The sequence below is a fragment of the Cynocephalus volans genome, chromosome 6, assembly GCF_027409185.1.
Source record: "Cynocephalus volans isolate mCynVol1 chromosome 6, mCynVol1.pri, whole genome shotgun sequence".
Taxonomy (NCBI): Eukaryota; Metazoa; Chordata; class Mammalia; order Dermoptera; family Cynocephalidae; genus Cynocephalus; species Cynocephalus volans.
This window is the reverse complement of record NC_084465.1, coordinates 109,159,359-109,175,494: the sequence shown is the minus strand read 5'-3', so window position 1 is coordinate 109,175,494 and position 16,136 is coordinate 109,159,359. Positions and strand designations below refer to the sequence as shown.

The 16,136-nt window shown below is 49.2% G+C and overlaps 1 protein-coding gene across 4 annotated transcripts in view; it reads left to right on the top strand.

The window, feature by feature from the left end:
• MYH11 (myosin heavy chain 11) overlaps positions 1–16,136 on the top strand; it is a 108,905-nt gene that overhangs the window by 84,358 nt on the left and 8,411 nt on the right. For all 4 annotated transcript variants that reach the window (XM_063100603.1, XM_063100602.1, XM_063100605.1 and 1 more), the window contains 16 exons: positions 376–513; positions 1,223–1,346; positions 1,664–1,835; positions 3,524–3,736; positions 4,987–5,131; positions 7,901–8,107; positions 9,600–9,704; positions 9,803–9,955; positions 10,207–10,455; positions 11,953–12,165; positions 12,456–12,668; positions 12,887–13,048; positions 13,428–13,556; positions 13,842–13,930; positions 14,348–14,471; positions 15,159–15,367. In XM_063100603.1, coding sequence (XP_062956673.1) covers positions 376–513; positions 1,223–1,346; positions 1,664–1,835; positions 3,524–3,736; positions 4,987–5,131; positions 7,901–8,107; positions 9,600–9,704; positions 9,803–9,955; positions 10,207–10,455; positions 11,953–12,165; positions 12,456–12,668; positions 12,887–13,048; positions 13,428–13,556; positions 13,842–13,930; positions 14,348–14,471; positions 15,159–15,367 — 2,645 coding nt within the window. The remainder of the gene's footprint in view (positions 1–375; positions 514–1,222; positions 1,347–1,663; positions 1,836–3,523; positions 3,737–4,986; positions 5,132–7,900; positions 8,108–9,599; positions 9,705–9,802; positions 9,956–10,206; positions 10,456–11,952; positions 12,166–12,455; positions 12,669–12,886; positions 13,049–13,427; positions 13,557–13,841; positions 13,931–14,347; positions 14,472–15,158; positions 15,368–16,136) is intronic.

Below are 16,136 nucleotides of genomic sequence, written 5' to 3'. Positions count from 1 at the left end.
TTTTGCAGCCAAATCTCTGAAGTTACCTTCCATCACTTCCTCCTGATTTTATTTGTTAGAAGCAAGTCATTAAGTCCAGGCCACACTCCATGAGAGGGGAATTAGTCTCCACCTTTTGAAGGCAAGAGTATCAAAGAATTTGCAGACATATTTTAAAACCACCATGATGCCTACTATCCCCATTTTACAGATGAGGAGACTGAGGCTTCACAAAGCCAAGTAGCTTACCCAAGCTTTCTATTTCCTCCTTTTAGAAGGAGACTGCTGAATGCTGAGTGTCATCAGGCCCAGCCTCCATATTTGTTAGTCCCCAGATCCCCATGAGAGTGACTTTGTTTTCAGCAAGGCTGTAATTCTTTCCTCTCCCCAACAAAGGACCTGGAAGAACAGCTGGAGGAGGAGGAAGCCGCAAGGCAGAAGCTACAGCTGGAGAAGGTCACAGCTGAGGCAAAGATCAAGAAACTGGAGGATGAGATTCTGGTCATGGACGATCAGAACAACAAACTGTCAAAAGTGAGCGGCGTCCAGCTTCTGCATTGAAAACAGGCTCACCGGGGACTGAGGGATTTCCAGGATGGAGGACTTTCAGTACCAAGAGCAGAAAAGCCCTGGGCAAACCGGGATGAGTTGGTCGCCCTAGTCAGCAGTCACTAACCAGCTTCACTGAGGGTGGGCTCCCTGCAGTTCTTTGAGCTGAATATCGGCTGGGCCCCAACTGTGAGCCAGGCTCTGTGTGAGGGGCGGGGCATGCATGATCAAGGAGGACTCTGCTCTCATGGGGCTTCTATTCTATTGAGACAGCGAATAACCATTAATTGCCATTGTGATCTGAAGGAAACGTTCAGCTTATTATAAGAGTGGAGTGCTAGGGGATGAAGGCTTCCTGGAGGAGGAGGCATTTAAGTGGAAAGTGAGGAGCATTTAGAGGGGAGTGGAAGAGCATCCCAGTCGGTGGGCCCACTGTGCAAAGGCGCTGTGGCAGGGAAGAATGGAAAGAGGGCCCCTTAAGCTGAACATGAAGTATGAGGGACAGACCGGCATGAGATGAGAAGTGGCCAATTTTGGAAATTATAAGGATCTTTACCATTTCAAACTCTATGTTGCATTTGGTTATAATATGGGTTTTTCTTTCAACTATTTATATGAAAACTACAAAAAGTAAAACACAGATCCTGGAGAAAAGAAAAAAGCTAACGAGTTTTCTTTCTCTTTCCTGCAAAAGGAGCGAAAACTCCTAGAAGAGAGGATCAGTGACTTAACGACAAATCTTGCAGAAGAGGAAGAAAAGGCCAAGAATCTTACCAAGCTGAAAAACAAGCATGAATCTATGATTTCAGAACTGGAAGGTAAAGCATCTACCCAAAGAGGTTTCGAATGGGTATTTTTAAAAGCAGGAATATCAGAGAGCAAATTTGAGATTGGCAGATTATTCCAAGCTCCCCAAACCACCCTCAGTCAACATACACATTAGTAATAAAAGGTGCTTTTCGTCAGGACTGACTTTCTACGAGATCATGGTCTAGGCCATGTTGATTACTGCTGGGGGCATGTGCACACATGTATGTGAATTTCCTCCGTGTAAAGCACCTGAGCAGAAAGGCTCGCTTCCAGGTGTCTTTCTGATGGGTTCCACCACCTGAAGAGCCCTTTGGCTTTGTCATAGTGCGGCTGAAGAAGGAGGAGAAGAGCCGGCAGGAGCTGGAGAAGCTGAAACGGAAGCTGGATGGTGAGGCCAGCGACCTCCATGAGCAGATCGCCGACCTCCAGGCACAGATCGCGGAGCTCAAGATGCAACTGGCCAAGAAGGAGGAGGAGCTGCAGGCGGCCCTGGCCAGGTAGCAGGGCTGGCGCGGGGCAAGTTGCTGTGTGTTCATGTGTCCTGTGAGCCCCAGCCCATCCACACCTTGGTCAAGGTGGCCCCAGGCCCTTGGCGTGGACTGCGTCCCCCAGGCCAGGCTCCTGCTCACACCCCAACCCTGCTCACACCCCCAGGACCTCTCTCTGATCTTCTTGCCTTCCCTGCAAACATAGCCTCTCTTTGCAGTCTCCTTACTCCCATACCGTTGCTGCCCAGGATGCCCAGGCCTTTCCTATCTGCACCCCAGTTCTGAATTCCCAGTTGTCCACAGAGCCATTTCCATTGTCATCTCAAATGCCACACATCTAGCACTAGGATGACCTTCTTCCCTTAACCTCCTCCCTCTGAGGTCCCCCTTTTCGTAAATGCCAATCTCCTCCTTACATTTGCCCACCCTTCTCTTCCCACCCGCAGTCTTTTGAAATTTGCCCCTCTCCATCCCCTCTGTTTTTTTCCTTTTCCTGGCTCTTGGCTGGCTTCACACGAATGGCCCCACACAGGGAATATTGCAGTAGCAGCAACTCGCGATCATTCACTCTGTGCCAAGCTCTTTTCAGGTGGTGTCTTTGTAGACACCTGGCCAGGTGCACGGCTGTCATCTTCATGCCCCCGAGGAGGGAGCTGAGCTCCCAGGAGGTGTAGGAGCAGGTGCATGTCATATTGCTTTCAAGAGGCAGAGCTGGGATTGGAGCCCCAGAGCTTTCTGATTGATCCCTTGACCCAGCTCTTTCTCTTCCAATTTGTGCTGCATGACAGTACTAGGGGGATCAATGAAAAACATCGCTCTGGGGTGTGAACCTGCTCAAAAGACTTTGCTGGCTTACCGGGCTCCATGGGCCTTCCTGAATCATACCCACCTCTGCAGTCTGACCCTAATGCAACCACTCTCTTTCTGTCTTTTGTGGCTGTCCATGTACAAGTGCAGTAGAACCAAAGTGCTCACCTCTCCCTGGCCCCTGGGCCTTCTGCCGTCCTGCTCTTTTCCATCCACCAAGGTCAAGACCAGATGTCAGTTTCATTGCGCAGAAGGAGGGAGCTCTCCTTCCATGCAACTCCTAAAGTGCTCTGCCATTTGAACAATGTGTCTCACATCCCACCTCGATCCATGTCACCACCTCCACCAATCAGGAGGCCCTGGTTTCGAGAGCCCCCAAGTGGCATCTGGCCAAGGGCTTTGCATGCAGTGGACTCAGTCACTGAGCAAACAAAGGAACAAATAGTCAGGGCTGGCTGGTTCACTCAATTGGTTAGAGCATGGTGCTGATAACACCAAGGTCCAGGGTTCAATTCCTGTACTGGCCAGCCACCAAATAATAATAATAATAATAAATAATAATAATAATAATTGCAAGGGAAGAATAACTGTTCAGTATCAGGAAGCATCTATTAAGTCCCCACTGTGAACCAGGCACTTTTCTTGTCTGGGAGGAATGTTTTGCATTCACACATACACACACGCATGCACACACATGCACACGTGTTTTTTATATCAGACCTTGACACACACATCCTGAGTAAATCTCCAAGCAGTCCCACACAGCAAGAAGCAATCCTCTGTGTCTTGTTACCTACGGAACACAAAGGGCTGGTCCCAGAAAACGGTTTTTGGCCATGCTGAGAGAGTGGGGGTCAGGAATCTCAATTCTGTCGGTCCATCCCTGGCAGGCTGGACGATGAAATTGCTCAGAAGAACAACGCCCTGAAGAAGATCCGGGAGCTAGAGGGCCACATCTCAGACCTTCAGGAGGACCTAGACTCAGAGCGAGCTGCGCGGAACAAGGCTGAGAAGCAGAAGCGGGACCTGGGCGAGGAGCTGGAGGCCCTGAAGACAGAGCTGGAGGACACACTGGACAGCACAGCCACCCAGCAGGAGCTCAGGTGAGAGGGGGACCTGCTGATCCCGCAGCTCCTGCTGTCCCTCCCCGTTGGCAGGAGGGGGTAGAAAAGGGCCCAAACCCAAAGCAAATCCTGAATCACAGGATTTCTCAGGCCCTATACATTTACATTCCTGGTTGCATTTTGCTTTAACTAATAGAAGCATGATTATTTTTAACTTTATTTTGTGTCACAATAAAAGTATATACTCAATTAGAGAAAAATTGGAAAACTATATTAAAGTACACACCAAAAAAAAAATCACCCTTAGTCCCACCACAGTGAACATTTTTGGGTATTTCTTTCCTGTCTTTTTCTGTGTATATATATGAGTGTGTGTGTTAGTAAATCTCCACGCGCCAATCTCCAAGTGTGTGGGTGTAAGTTTTGTGTTAAATTTTTTAAATAATATTCATCAGATTGGCCTTCCATTTAAGATTCACTTCAAATAAACAATGACAAAAACAGATCATGTGCCAGATAATGAATGCTGACTCTTATGAAACTAGTTCATTTATTCATTCAACAAACATACAAATGTATTTTGAGTGCATCCTGTGTCAGGTGCTGTGCTAACATTACACACCCCGAGGTTTATTCCCCAGACTTTGGGTTTTGTACTCCATCTTTACGTGCACCTAGAGGCCAGCAAACATTCTGCTCCCCTTCTCCCTGGCCAACAGTACCGAAAAGCCCAGTGCCGTGGTTAAAAGCACAGGCTGAAAGTCAGACTGTTCGGCTTCAAATTCTGGCTCTGTCACACAATTGTTGTGACACCGTGGGTAAGCTGCCTACCCTCCCTCAGGCTTAGTTTCCTCATCTATAAAACAGAAATAACAACATGCCTGACTCTTAGGGTCACTCTGGGAACTAGATGATAGATATAAAGAACGTAGCTCAGGGCCTGGCATATAGTAAGTGCTCAATAAATGAGTCAATATTAATATTTGAGGAACATTTTGCAGTTCAAGACATTCTTTTCATCATATTATTTTGTGTATTTGTTGGCCAGTCCTGAGTGATTCTGGGCAGGTAATATGCTCCACATTTTGCAGCTGAGGAAATTCTAGGTTATTCTAGCTGAGGAAATTCAGAGAGGTTAGGTGAGTGACCCAAGGGCACACAACTAGGGAGCAGTAGTGATGGGGACATCAGCTCTGGGTCCTGGGAGAGCTCTCTTTCCTTTGCACAGCACTGTCTGAGGTGACCCTCTGTCTCCATGCAATTGCCATCACTGTGTTCTTCCTGTCAAGGGCCAAGAGGGAACAGGAGGTGACGGTGCTGAAGAAGGCCCTGGATGAGGAGACCCGGTCCCACGAGGCCCAGGTCCAGGAAATGAGGCAGAAACACACACAGGCGGTGGAGGAGCTCACTGAGCAGCTTGAGCAGTTCAAGAGGGTACGTTGATATGCATTTTTGTGGCAACATAAAAGAGCAGTGTGTCAGCAGCTTCAGTAACTACAAGTCAGGGTCAGTACAAAGATGAATATACAAGTTATACAAGATTCTGCTGACAACCATAGCAGCTCACGTTTATTAAACACTTCGCATACATTATATCAATTAATCTTCACAGCCACCCTATGAGATAGGTACTATTCAACCCATTTTACACACGAACAAACTGAGGTCCAGAGTGGCTAAAGGTGCAGAGACTTAGCCAAGGTCACACAGCTAGGAAGTGACACAGCTGTGATTTGCACCTGAGCAGGCTGGCTCTAGACCTACCTCTAAGGGTAGGGTCTGCAATATACTGCCCCTCAGAGACAACCAAAGGTTGAAGGAAACTTCTGGGAGGATAACTTAAAATTGAGAACATTCTGTCCATCTTAAATTCTCTGAAGATGGAGGAAAACTGGCATTTGATTTCAGTGGCAAAACAGCGCTCTGGTATAGTTTGAGAACGACTAGATCTAATCATTCTCCTGTTGTTGGGCTATTCAGGGTGTATAGGATTGGGGCTGTTAAACAGCACTACTCTGAATGCCTTATAGTGGGTACTTTTCTCTCCCTTGGGAGTATTTCCTTGTGCTTTGTTCTCAAGGTTGTTTTTTAGCTTGTCAGGTTGCTTCCCTGAAAGTCTGAATTATATCACCCTCAGTGTTACAGCTTTCCACACCCCTAGAATGCAGTATTTTGGTTTAGCTAGATTAAATGGGTTAGCGTTACCTAAAAATTGTTGGAGTTTGCGTTTGGCTCTATCACTGGTTAAGGTGAATATTCTTCCAAGAGGTGGTTTCCTGAGTACCTTTCTAGAACTGGTTCACCAACTGTTCTCCTGGAATCTCAAACTTTACTGGATGTTAAAATGATCGTAATAATCCCTTACATAGCATTTATGCACCAGACACTGTTCTAAGTATTTTACAAATGCTAACTCATTTAATTTCACCTGTGGCCCTTGTAAAAATGCAAATTTCAAGGCCTACTCTTGACCCTGATGGAGTGGACTTGGGAGAGGGTTTGAAAAACACCATGCAAGACTGGGATCACCCTCCCCCTCCAAATGAATAAATAGATTCTCATTCACGTCACTTTTTTGTCAAGTGGGATCCAAATACTAACCTTAAACATTCTGTCAATTCTTCGTGTGTTGGGAATAAATATGATTTTGCTAGTTATAGCTACAACATACATCCCTTTCAATGATCTTCCTTTTTTATGTTCAAAAGTTATTTTTATATGATTTGAACCCATCTGGGCTATTCCCGCCTTCTCAAACAACCGGCCGTCAAGGCAATAGTGAGGCCTACGTATGCCTTTTGACTTTATGGTTGGAAGAGTGGGGCCCCAGACAAGGTCAGTGACAATCCTCAAGTAGGATAGTCATTAGCTGTGAGTGGGGGCTGGAAGCTAAGCCCTGCATTAGCAGCCAGACCTCTTTGAAAAGACTCAGCTGTTAATGCCACCAACAGACGACATGTCCATTCCTGACCTGCATGGAGCAGGTAGAGGCTGTGACCCTCTGCCCAGCTCAGGCCCAGGGAAAAAGAGGAGTATCTGTATTTTACCTCCAACAACTTTAGTTCTGACTTGGAATCCTGCTTCCATCTGTTCATGGGGGAAACTTTTAATATCAGTTCTACCCGGGTTCCCCTTACACACGTGAAGTTTTGTCACAGTTCTGGGGTCATAGGCTGGGCTGTTTTGGGGAGCCCAGGTTTTCTAAGGTCCCCAGGGTCCTTTTTTGTCAGTCAACTTGTACTGTTACCACTAAGAGGCACCTTGTCCCCATCTGGGGTGAGCCAGCTCTTAGCCATGCTTGGGGCAGAGGAATGTCTTCTGAGCTGTCTCTTCTGAGCTGCACAGCACCTCCCATGGGGCTGTGGGAAAGCTGAGTGGTGTTTCCTCTGCTCCTGGGATCCACATATTTCTCTCTTACTTCCTTACTCCTCCCTGTAACCCTGGGAGAATCCCCCTCCTCTCTCCTGCCTTTGCCCAGCACTTTTTTCTTAGGACAACTCACATGCCTACAGGAGCTGGTTTGATAAAATAATGTTCCTTTAACTATCACAGAAATAGCAATGTAAATCTGATGCTGCATGTGAGGGACAATAGGGAGTGGTGGGGACTGGGGCCAGGTGGAATATGACTACTCCATCTACAGAGCAAGCCACTACTTAGATCTGGCTGATTGTTGCCTTGGATGAAGGCAAGACCCCTGTTGCCAGATCTCAGAATTTTTGAAAGTCCAAATGATTGAGGTATATGCAATAAAATTCACCAATTTTAAGTATACAGTTCAATGAATTTTGACAAATATATATATTTGCGTAACCACCACCATAGTCATGATATAGAACATTGGATTTTTTAAAAAGAGAAGCTGGGAATCCAGATTTTTATATGAAATTTATTAAAAGGTTGGCAACTAATTTTTTTAAAAGTACTGAATGGGTCAAACAGGACATGACTGCAGGCTGGATGCAGCTCATGGGTGCCAGTGTGCAATCCTCAAGCTTTGGGAAAATGGAATCTAAAAACCCTTGCTGGTGATTCTGTGCCCCCAACCCTGCATGTCCTTCTCCTGAGGTAATGAGCACAGGTCCCTGGACCTACGTGAGGGAGTGGAAAGGAAAGAGGAAGATTCACTGCTAATGTAGCTTTTTGCCTGAAAACCCTCTCCTGGCCACCACTGACAAGCCTCCCCTCTGCTTATGTGGCCAGGCCAAGGCAAACCTAGACAAGAACAAGCAGACGCTGGAGAAGGAGAACGCAGACCTGGCTGGTGAGCTGCGGGTCCTGAGCCAGGCCAAGCAGGAGGTTGAGCACAAGAAGAAGAAGCTGGAGGTGCAGTTGCAGGATCTGCAATCCAAGTGCAGTGATGGAGAGCGGGCCCGGGCAGAGCTCAATGACAAGGTCCACAAGCTGCAGGTGAGGAGGCAGCATGGCAGGTGCACAGGGGAGACTCTTCCCAGCTAACCGAGTCTTTCTTGCTGCAAAGCAAGTTGGTTCCCTCTAGTTACGGTCCTCAAGGGGATGAGATGGTCCCCCTGTTCAACTTAATCTTCAAAAACCTTTATCTGCTTATTCAACAAATATTTTTGAGCACCTGCCATATGCTAGGCACTGTGCTTAATCCTGAGATACAACAGCATGGAATAAGACAGATGCTGTCCCCACCCCAACAGAACTCCAGCCTAGTGGGAGGGAAAGACAGTAATAGTCACACAAATGAATGTTAAATTATGCGAGAAAGCAGGGGGCACATAATGTCACAAGTGTAAATAACAAGGGGGCCTGGCTTGGAGGAGGAGGAGCGAGAAAAGGCTCCCCTAAGAAGATGTATAATCTGCTGGATACGTAGAAATCTACCAGGGCAGAGGAAACAGCAGGTGCAAGAGCCCAATGGTAAGTGGGAAAATTAAAGAAATCAGAGGCGGCCAGTAGAGCTGGAGTGCCAAGTTGGGAGGAAAAACATGGTTGAGTCGGACTAGAGAGGCAGGTTGTGGCCAGATGATGCAGGGCCTTCGAGGGCCTATTGTACATATGTTGCTTTATTCCTAGTGATGCAAAGCCATCACAGGGATTTAAGCTGATGAATGACATGTCTGTTTATCTTTGGTCATATTTCTCTGTAAATAGACATTTGGCCTTTCTATTCACGGTATATGGCCAAATAGTTGTTTTTGACAACTATTAAATGAGCTCACAGCCTGGGGCAGGGGAAGCATTAAGTATGCTTTTTACCCCACATGCAGTTAAGAGCAGGGATTTCACTACCCTGATATAGGCAATGTCCTGGGACAGTCAAGATTATCTGTATCCTCACTGTAAATAAGAGATGGATGAGAGCTGATGTCTCAAGACATCAAGGGCTGGAGTAAAAAGCAGAGAATGCACTAGAAGGCTTTTTACCTTTAGGGTCTGCATCTTTGGTTTTGGCCAAGGCAGTCAGGGAAAGGGCAAAGAGTAGGGGTGAAAAAGGGGGAGAGGGTGAGGACAGGACCCCTTGGATGTTCAAGTGCCATCCTGCATTCACCTCTCCAGCTCCACGGAGAGGACCAGACCAAGCATCTCTCAGCGTGTGGACTTGCAGACCTGCTGCTTCATCTTTGCCAACCTTGGCAGGGATCCAGGATCCATTTAGTGGAATCAGGGCTCAGTCAATACAGTGGGGGCTCTAACAAGTTCTTAGAACCACAGAGTTCAGGGCCAGGGATCCCAGCTTGCAGGTGACAGACTTCCCTTGGGGGCCATAGAGTTATTATAATCAGAGTCCAATACCTCATGAGTATTTTCTCAATCAGTGCACACCACAAGTCCTATCCCATGAGGGTGTATGCAGTGTTCTGAGTGAAAGGGATCCTCTTCATGAGGAGCCTGTTCTAGAGGTTTCAACTAACCAGTCTCTCGGCACCCTCAGAATGAAGTGGAGAGTGTCACAGGGATGCTCAACGAGGCAGAGGGGAAGGCCATCAAACTCGCCAAGGACGTGGCGTCCCTTGGATCCCAGCTCCAGGACACCCAGGTACGTACCCTGCCACATCATTACAGGGTAACTTCAAGCCCTGGGGAGAGACCCTCCTCGGGGTGGGTCCCTGGGATCTCCGTGTGTCCTTCTCACAGGAGCTGCTTCAAGAAGAAACCCGGCAGAAGCTCAACGTGTCCACCAAGCTGCGCCAGCTGGAGGAGGAACGGAACAGTTTGCAAGATCAGCTGGACGAGGAGATGGAAGCCAAGCAGAACCTGGAGCGCCACATCTCCACCCTGAACATCCAGGTGCCAGCTGTGTGTCTTTGCTCCAGTCGTGGGCCCTCTCTGCTGTTTTCCTGGGTCTATAGCCTGGGAGTGTGAACGGGGGCTCTGAAGCTTGGTTTGTGGTTAGCCATCTTGTTTGGCTCGCCAGCTCCCCTCTGCTGTTGAATTTCTTCAGTGAGGAGAAGGTGGTCCTCCCTTCTCAGGGTCTGGGGTCAGGGATGGGGGTCACTCATGGCCTTCCTCTCACTCCACCCCGGCCACTGCCATTTCAGCTCTCTGACTCCAAGAAGAAGCTGCAGGACTTTGCCAGTACTGTGGAATCCATGGAAGAGGGTAAGAAGAGGTTCCAGAAGGAAATCGAAAACCTCACCCAGCAATATGAAGAGAAGGCAGCCGCTTATGATAAACTGGAAAAGACCAAGAACAGGCTTCAGCAGGAGCTGGATGACCTGGTCGTCGATTTGGACAACCAGCGGCAACTGGTGTCCAACCTGGAAAAGAAGCAGAAGAAGTTCGATCAGGTAGGACTGGGGCAGTCAGGTGTGCACTGCATCAGGGGTGGCTGCTGTGTGTCAGCATCCCAGCCCGCTTTGTTGGAAGCAGTAGGAGTCTATCTTATCTTGCTTTGGGTGACCGTAAAATATGAGGGCTACCAGATCAGAGCAAGCAGAAGCCTCAGTGACTGTGACTTTTCGAGGTATCCCCACCAATGTGTGCCATCTGCAAACACAGTGATGCCTTAGTTTCTAGCCCGGATAAGGCATGAGGTTAATTTATTTTATTCAATGAATTTATTTATTGAGTACCTACTGAGTATTCCAAGTAATTAGAAGTTTCTATCCTTTACCACATTTCCTTAACAATTTCATTATGAAAACTTCAAGCACACAGCAAAGATGAAATTGTACAGTGAGATCCTATATTCCCACCATCTGAATTTGATCATTAACATTTTACTATTTGTACTTTATCACATATTTATTTATAAGGATAAATCATATCTATCAATCATGTCTTATCTTTGGAGTGCATTTCAAAGCAAAGTACAGACATCTGTATACTTCCCCCTCAACACCTCAGCATTGCATATTAACTAGAGTTCATTTTTAAAAATAATTTTGCTTCTTTTGAGGTAAAATTTACATAACGATGAAATGTACAAATCTTAAGTGTATATTTACTGAGTTCTGAAAAATGCATCCACCTCTATGACTCAAATCCCTAAATACAAGCTTTCTATATGTTATCCATATTTAGTAAAGATGATTTAACTTCCAAGTGACTCAGGGTTATTCTAAAAAATCAATTTTGAGATTGTGCCAGGAGGCCCAATGCCAGAGGCATGGAGGCTCACTGACCTTCCCCAACCAGCCTCAGAGTGCCAGGCTTTTTTTATGACATACCAGTTCTTCCTTTTAGCCAGCCCTTCTCTGGGCTGTCACCTTGTCTTCATTGTTTCATTATCTAGCCGAGGGCCTGAGGATATTATTTCCCTCCCACATACAGTGTAGGGTTTTTGTGCTGACTGTGCTGTTTGGAGGTCCCTGTTGCTTTCCCGTCTTTGCTGAATTCTGGAGGTCTGGTTTTGGGATGTTACAATTTAGTATATCCTGCACACTCTCTCTGAAGATAAGATTAACTAACGTCAGTATGGAATGTTCCTTGAGGTGCTTCTCCAAGCAGAGAGATAAGTGGGCGCAGGTCCATCCACACTTACCATTTCCCTACTTGGGCTACCTGTGGCCATAACACTACAGCAGAACAACTGGCCTCTGGCAGGATTAAATGTCACTGTGACCCCAGAAGCAGTATGTTCTGAGCGACATGGCAGCTTTAGTGGTTTCAAAGCACAAGGATCCAGCTGATTTCTGGCTCCACAAAGGGTAGATCTACAAGTCAGAAAGTGCACCTGGATAAATCCAGTGGGACTCAAGGCTTCTTCCCCATACTTGTGATTCAATGAAACCAAACCTCCAATATGCCCAGAAATCACCTCTGAGTCTTCTGCTGTGTTGCAGTTGTTAGCCGAGGAGAAAAACATCTCTTCCAAATACGCGGATGAAAGGGACAGAGCCGAGGCAGAAGCCAGAGAAAAGGAAACCAAGGCCTTGTCCCTGGCTCGGGCCCTCGAAGAGGCCTTGGAAGCCAAAGAGGAACTTGAGAGGACCAACAAAATGCTCAAGGCTGAAATGGAAGATCTGGTCAGCTCCAAGGATGACGTGGGCAAGAACGTAAGTGGTTTTTTATTGTCTCTGCTCGGCCACTTCACCAACCCACCCTCCCTGCTGCCTACCAGCCTGTAGGGGGCTGGCTTGGTGCCTCTGTCATACTAAGCGATGATCAGGAATGGAAGGCAGTTCCTCAGGCTGGTGCAAAGATGGGGAAGGGTTGGGAGCAACACTGAGGTGGGGTCTGAGTCAAGGGCCACCTTGGGTCCTGGTCACACGTCTCATTGTGGGACTCTTGAGGATGTCGGTGAAGTCAAGCTTCACATAAAAGTGCTGCCGGCTCTGCCTACCAGGTTCACGAGCTGGAGAAGTCCAAGCGGGCCCTGGAGACCCAGATGGAAGAGATGAAGACTCAGCTGGAAGAGCTGGAGGATGAGCTGCAGGCGACCGAAGACGCCAAGCTGCGGCTAGAGGTCAACATGCAGGCCCTCAAGGGCCAGTTTGAGAGAGATCTCCAAGCCCGGGATGAGCAGAACGAAGAAAAGAGGCGGCAGCTCCAGAGGCAGGTGAGCCATGTCAGGGGAAGGTGGGGCGGCCCGTTTCCTTCCTACCCCCACCACCTACGGGCTGCATGAAGACTCGGTTTTCTCATCTGCCACGTGGGCATGAGAAGCCCACCTGGCAGGTGATTGTACACCTGGGAGCTCAGTGGATCGCCAAGGCGGGGGACAGGGTAAAGGACCTCCATGGGGCCACCCAGCAGCACCTCTCTCTTCCTGCTTAGCTTCACGAGTACGAGACGGAACTGGAAGACGAGCGGAAGCAACGTGCCCTGGCGGCTGCCGCCAAGAAAAAGCTGGAAGGAGACCTGAAAGACCTAGAGCTTCAGGCCGACTCAGCCATCAAGGGGAGGGAGGAAGCCATCAAGCAACTTCGAAAACTGCAGGTGGGTGACACCCTGAGTTCAGGGCAGAGGTGGAGGGAGAGGACAGCTCCCCCTCAGGCAAGTCAGCAGCAATGGTGTCAGTTCAGTTGGTGTTTTTCCATCTCCATTTAGCTTTCAGAGGTGGTTCCCTGCCCTGGGTGGGACACCCTCATCAGGAATTTGGCCACTGATCATACCGGGGCTTGGCTTCTTAGACAGGTCTGCTGAGCCCATCCAGAACTGCCACCGGCCACCTGAGGCTGAGGGCAGTGACCCCGCAACACAGACTTCTCTGGTTAACTGCGGAAAATCAAAGGGATTGGCATGCAAAGATAAGGTGGGCAGCAGAACCTGGGAGAATAAGGATATCTTAGCTGGTCCTTCCTGCTTGCTCTCGCAGGCTCAGATGAAGGACTTCCAGAGAGAGCTGGAAGATGCCCGTGCCTCCAGAGATGAGATCTTTGCCACAGCCAAAGAGAATGAGAAGAAAGCCAAGAGCTTAGAAGCAGACCTCATGCAGCTACAGGAGGTGAGACTCAGAGAGCAACACTTGGCAGCCCAGGTCTGTGCACCCACAGTCTTCCCCCATCCAACTCCAAGCTGGCGCACCCCCATAGGAAAAACATGGAAAGACACCTGCCTTTCTCCTGATGTACTGGTGGGGCCTCCTCCAAGCTCAGAGGAGGACCAAGCATTTTAAAGCGTGGCTGTAGACACCTTGGGGGTCCAGTGGCAGGAGGAGGTGGATTCTCGGGTGGGGCTTGGCCCTTCCCCGGCAGACAACAGGTTTCCTCCTTCCCTCCTGCCCCTCCAGGATCTAGCTGCGGCTGAGAGGGCTCGTAAACAGGCAGACCTGGAGAAGGAGGAGCTGGCCGAGGAGCTAGCCAGCAGCGTGTCGGGAAGGTAAGGAGCTGCACGGGAAGGAGTGTCCTGGACTCCCATGTCACTGCTGACGATGACAGAGTGCTCACCTGAGCTTGTGACAGGGACAGATCCATGGTGGGGAAAGGTTTTTGTTTTTCCCAATTTTCATGTCCCTGTTTGGGGCTGCCAATTTCATTCATTCTAAATGAACAGCATGGTGAGGACAGGAAAGGCTGGGGAGCATCAGGGCAAAAGAGCTGGTCCCCATCGCAGGCCTGGCTCCCCACTTCCTACCTGTGTGACTGTGAGTGAGTCTCTGATCCTTGCTGAGCCTCAGTTTCCTCACTTAGAGAAGGAGGGCAATCCCAAGGCATGGTTCCTCCATGGGTGGGGGGGGGCACACTTCCTAAGCCAGGGTGAGGGCAGAGGCCCCCAGTGCAGCTGTGCTTCCCTCAGGAACACACTCCAGGATGAGAAGCGCCGCCTGGAGGCCCGGATTGCCCAGCTGGAGGAAGAGCTGGAGGAGGAGCAGGGCAACATGGAGGCCATGAATGACCGGGTCCGCAAGGCCACCCAGCAGGTGAGGGGCATGTGCACTGCCCTGGCTGTTTCCTGTTTTGTCCAGGAGTCCGGCCCTGGTTCAGGAGCATGCATCGCAGGCCTGCTGCATGCAGGCCCTGTTTGCAGGGAAGGATGACGGTGAGACCTGAGAGTAGGGACCTAGGGCACCATGCAGCTCCCTGCCTGCTGTCTTTGGACACCCTACTCCAGACTGTGGCATCTCATCCGTTGGCCAGTGCGCGTTTGGGTGCCTCCACTAGAAGGCACCTGGAGTAAAGGCCTGGTCATTGTCCTTCACTGCTCTTTCCTCTGCCTTATGACAGTGCGCCCTATTTGACATTACTGCATGAAAATGCTCACTGAGCTCTGCTCTGTAATGGGTGCTGGGGACTACTGTGTGCCTTGAAGTCTCAGACAGTCTCAGGTGAAGAACGGGCACACACCAGACTAGAGGACAGGGAGGGCAGCACAGGACGGCCCTCACTCAGCCTGGGTGGCACTGTGATGCTTCTCCAAGAGATGGCTGCTGAGCCAAACCTTAAAGGATGACCAGGAGTCAGTGGGATGGAGGAAAGGGAGGGGGGCAGGTGGAGTGCCCTAGAGCCACGGCCTCGTGCAGGGGCTGGCCAAGTCTGGACAGGGCCCGAGAAGATTCGTTGTTTCAGCACACTGCCCTGGGCTCCTTTGCCTTCCCCCTCCTCCCCAGGCAGAGCAGCTCAGCAACGAGCTGGCTACGGAGCGCAGCACGGCCCAGAAGAATGAGAGCGCACGGCAGCAGCTGGAGCGGCAGAACAAGGAGCTCCGGAGCAAGCTCCAGGAGATGGAGGGGGCGGTCAAGTCCAAGTTCAAGTCCACCATTGCGGCGCTGGAGGCCAAGATTGCGCAGCTGGAGGAGCAGGTGGAGCAGGAGGCCAGGTACGTGGGGGAAGTCAGGGAACTTCCCCAAGCATCCGTTCTTGCTTGTGAAAAATAAGCGCAGCAGTTCCCATGCTGCAGGTGTGTTGTGAGAACGGCACGGAAACACTGAAGTGTGGGCCTATGCTGGGCCTAGAGCAAGCACATAACACAGCAGCAGTGTGAGGACTGTCCTCCTGACATTGCCAGCCTCCCTAGGAGCACACGTGGCTTCTCCTAACCTGCGTCTGCAGCGATATCATGCTACTAGATACACAAAAAGTCTAATCAGTCCATTCAGCACACAAACACGAGAAGGCGTCTCAGCTTAACTATGGGTCACAGCACGTCTGTGGTCATCGGATTGCAAGGATTCTGACCCATTTCTTTTTTTTTTTTTTTTTGTAGCAGCTTTATTGATAATTCATATACCCTAAAGTTCACCCACTTATGTTCAATGGCTTTTAGTATATTCGCAGACATGCAAAACAGTCACCACAATCAATTTTAGAACCTTTTTATCACCTCAAAAAGAAACCCTGTGTCCTTTAGCCACCCCATTTCTTCATCCTGCAGCCCTTTCTGTCTCTATGGATTTGCCTGTTCTGGACATTTCATGTAGATGGAATCACACGGTAGGGGGCCGGTGGTGTCTGGCTTCTCTCCCTCAACAAAGGTTTTCAGGTTCATGTACACTGTAAAAGGAACTGGTACTTCATTCGTGGCTGGATCCTACTCCATCCTCTGACTGCTCCTTGGGAGGAATCCAGACCTGGGGCTTGGGGCAAAT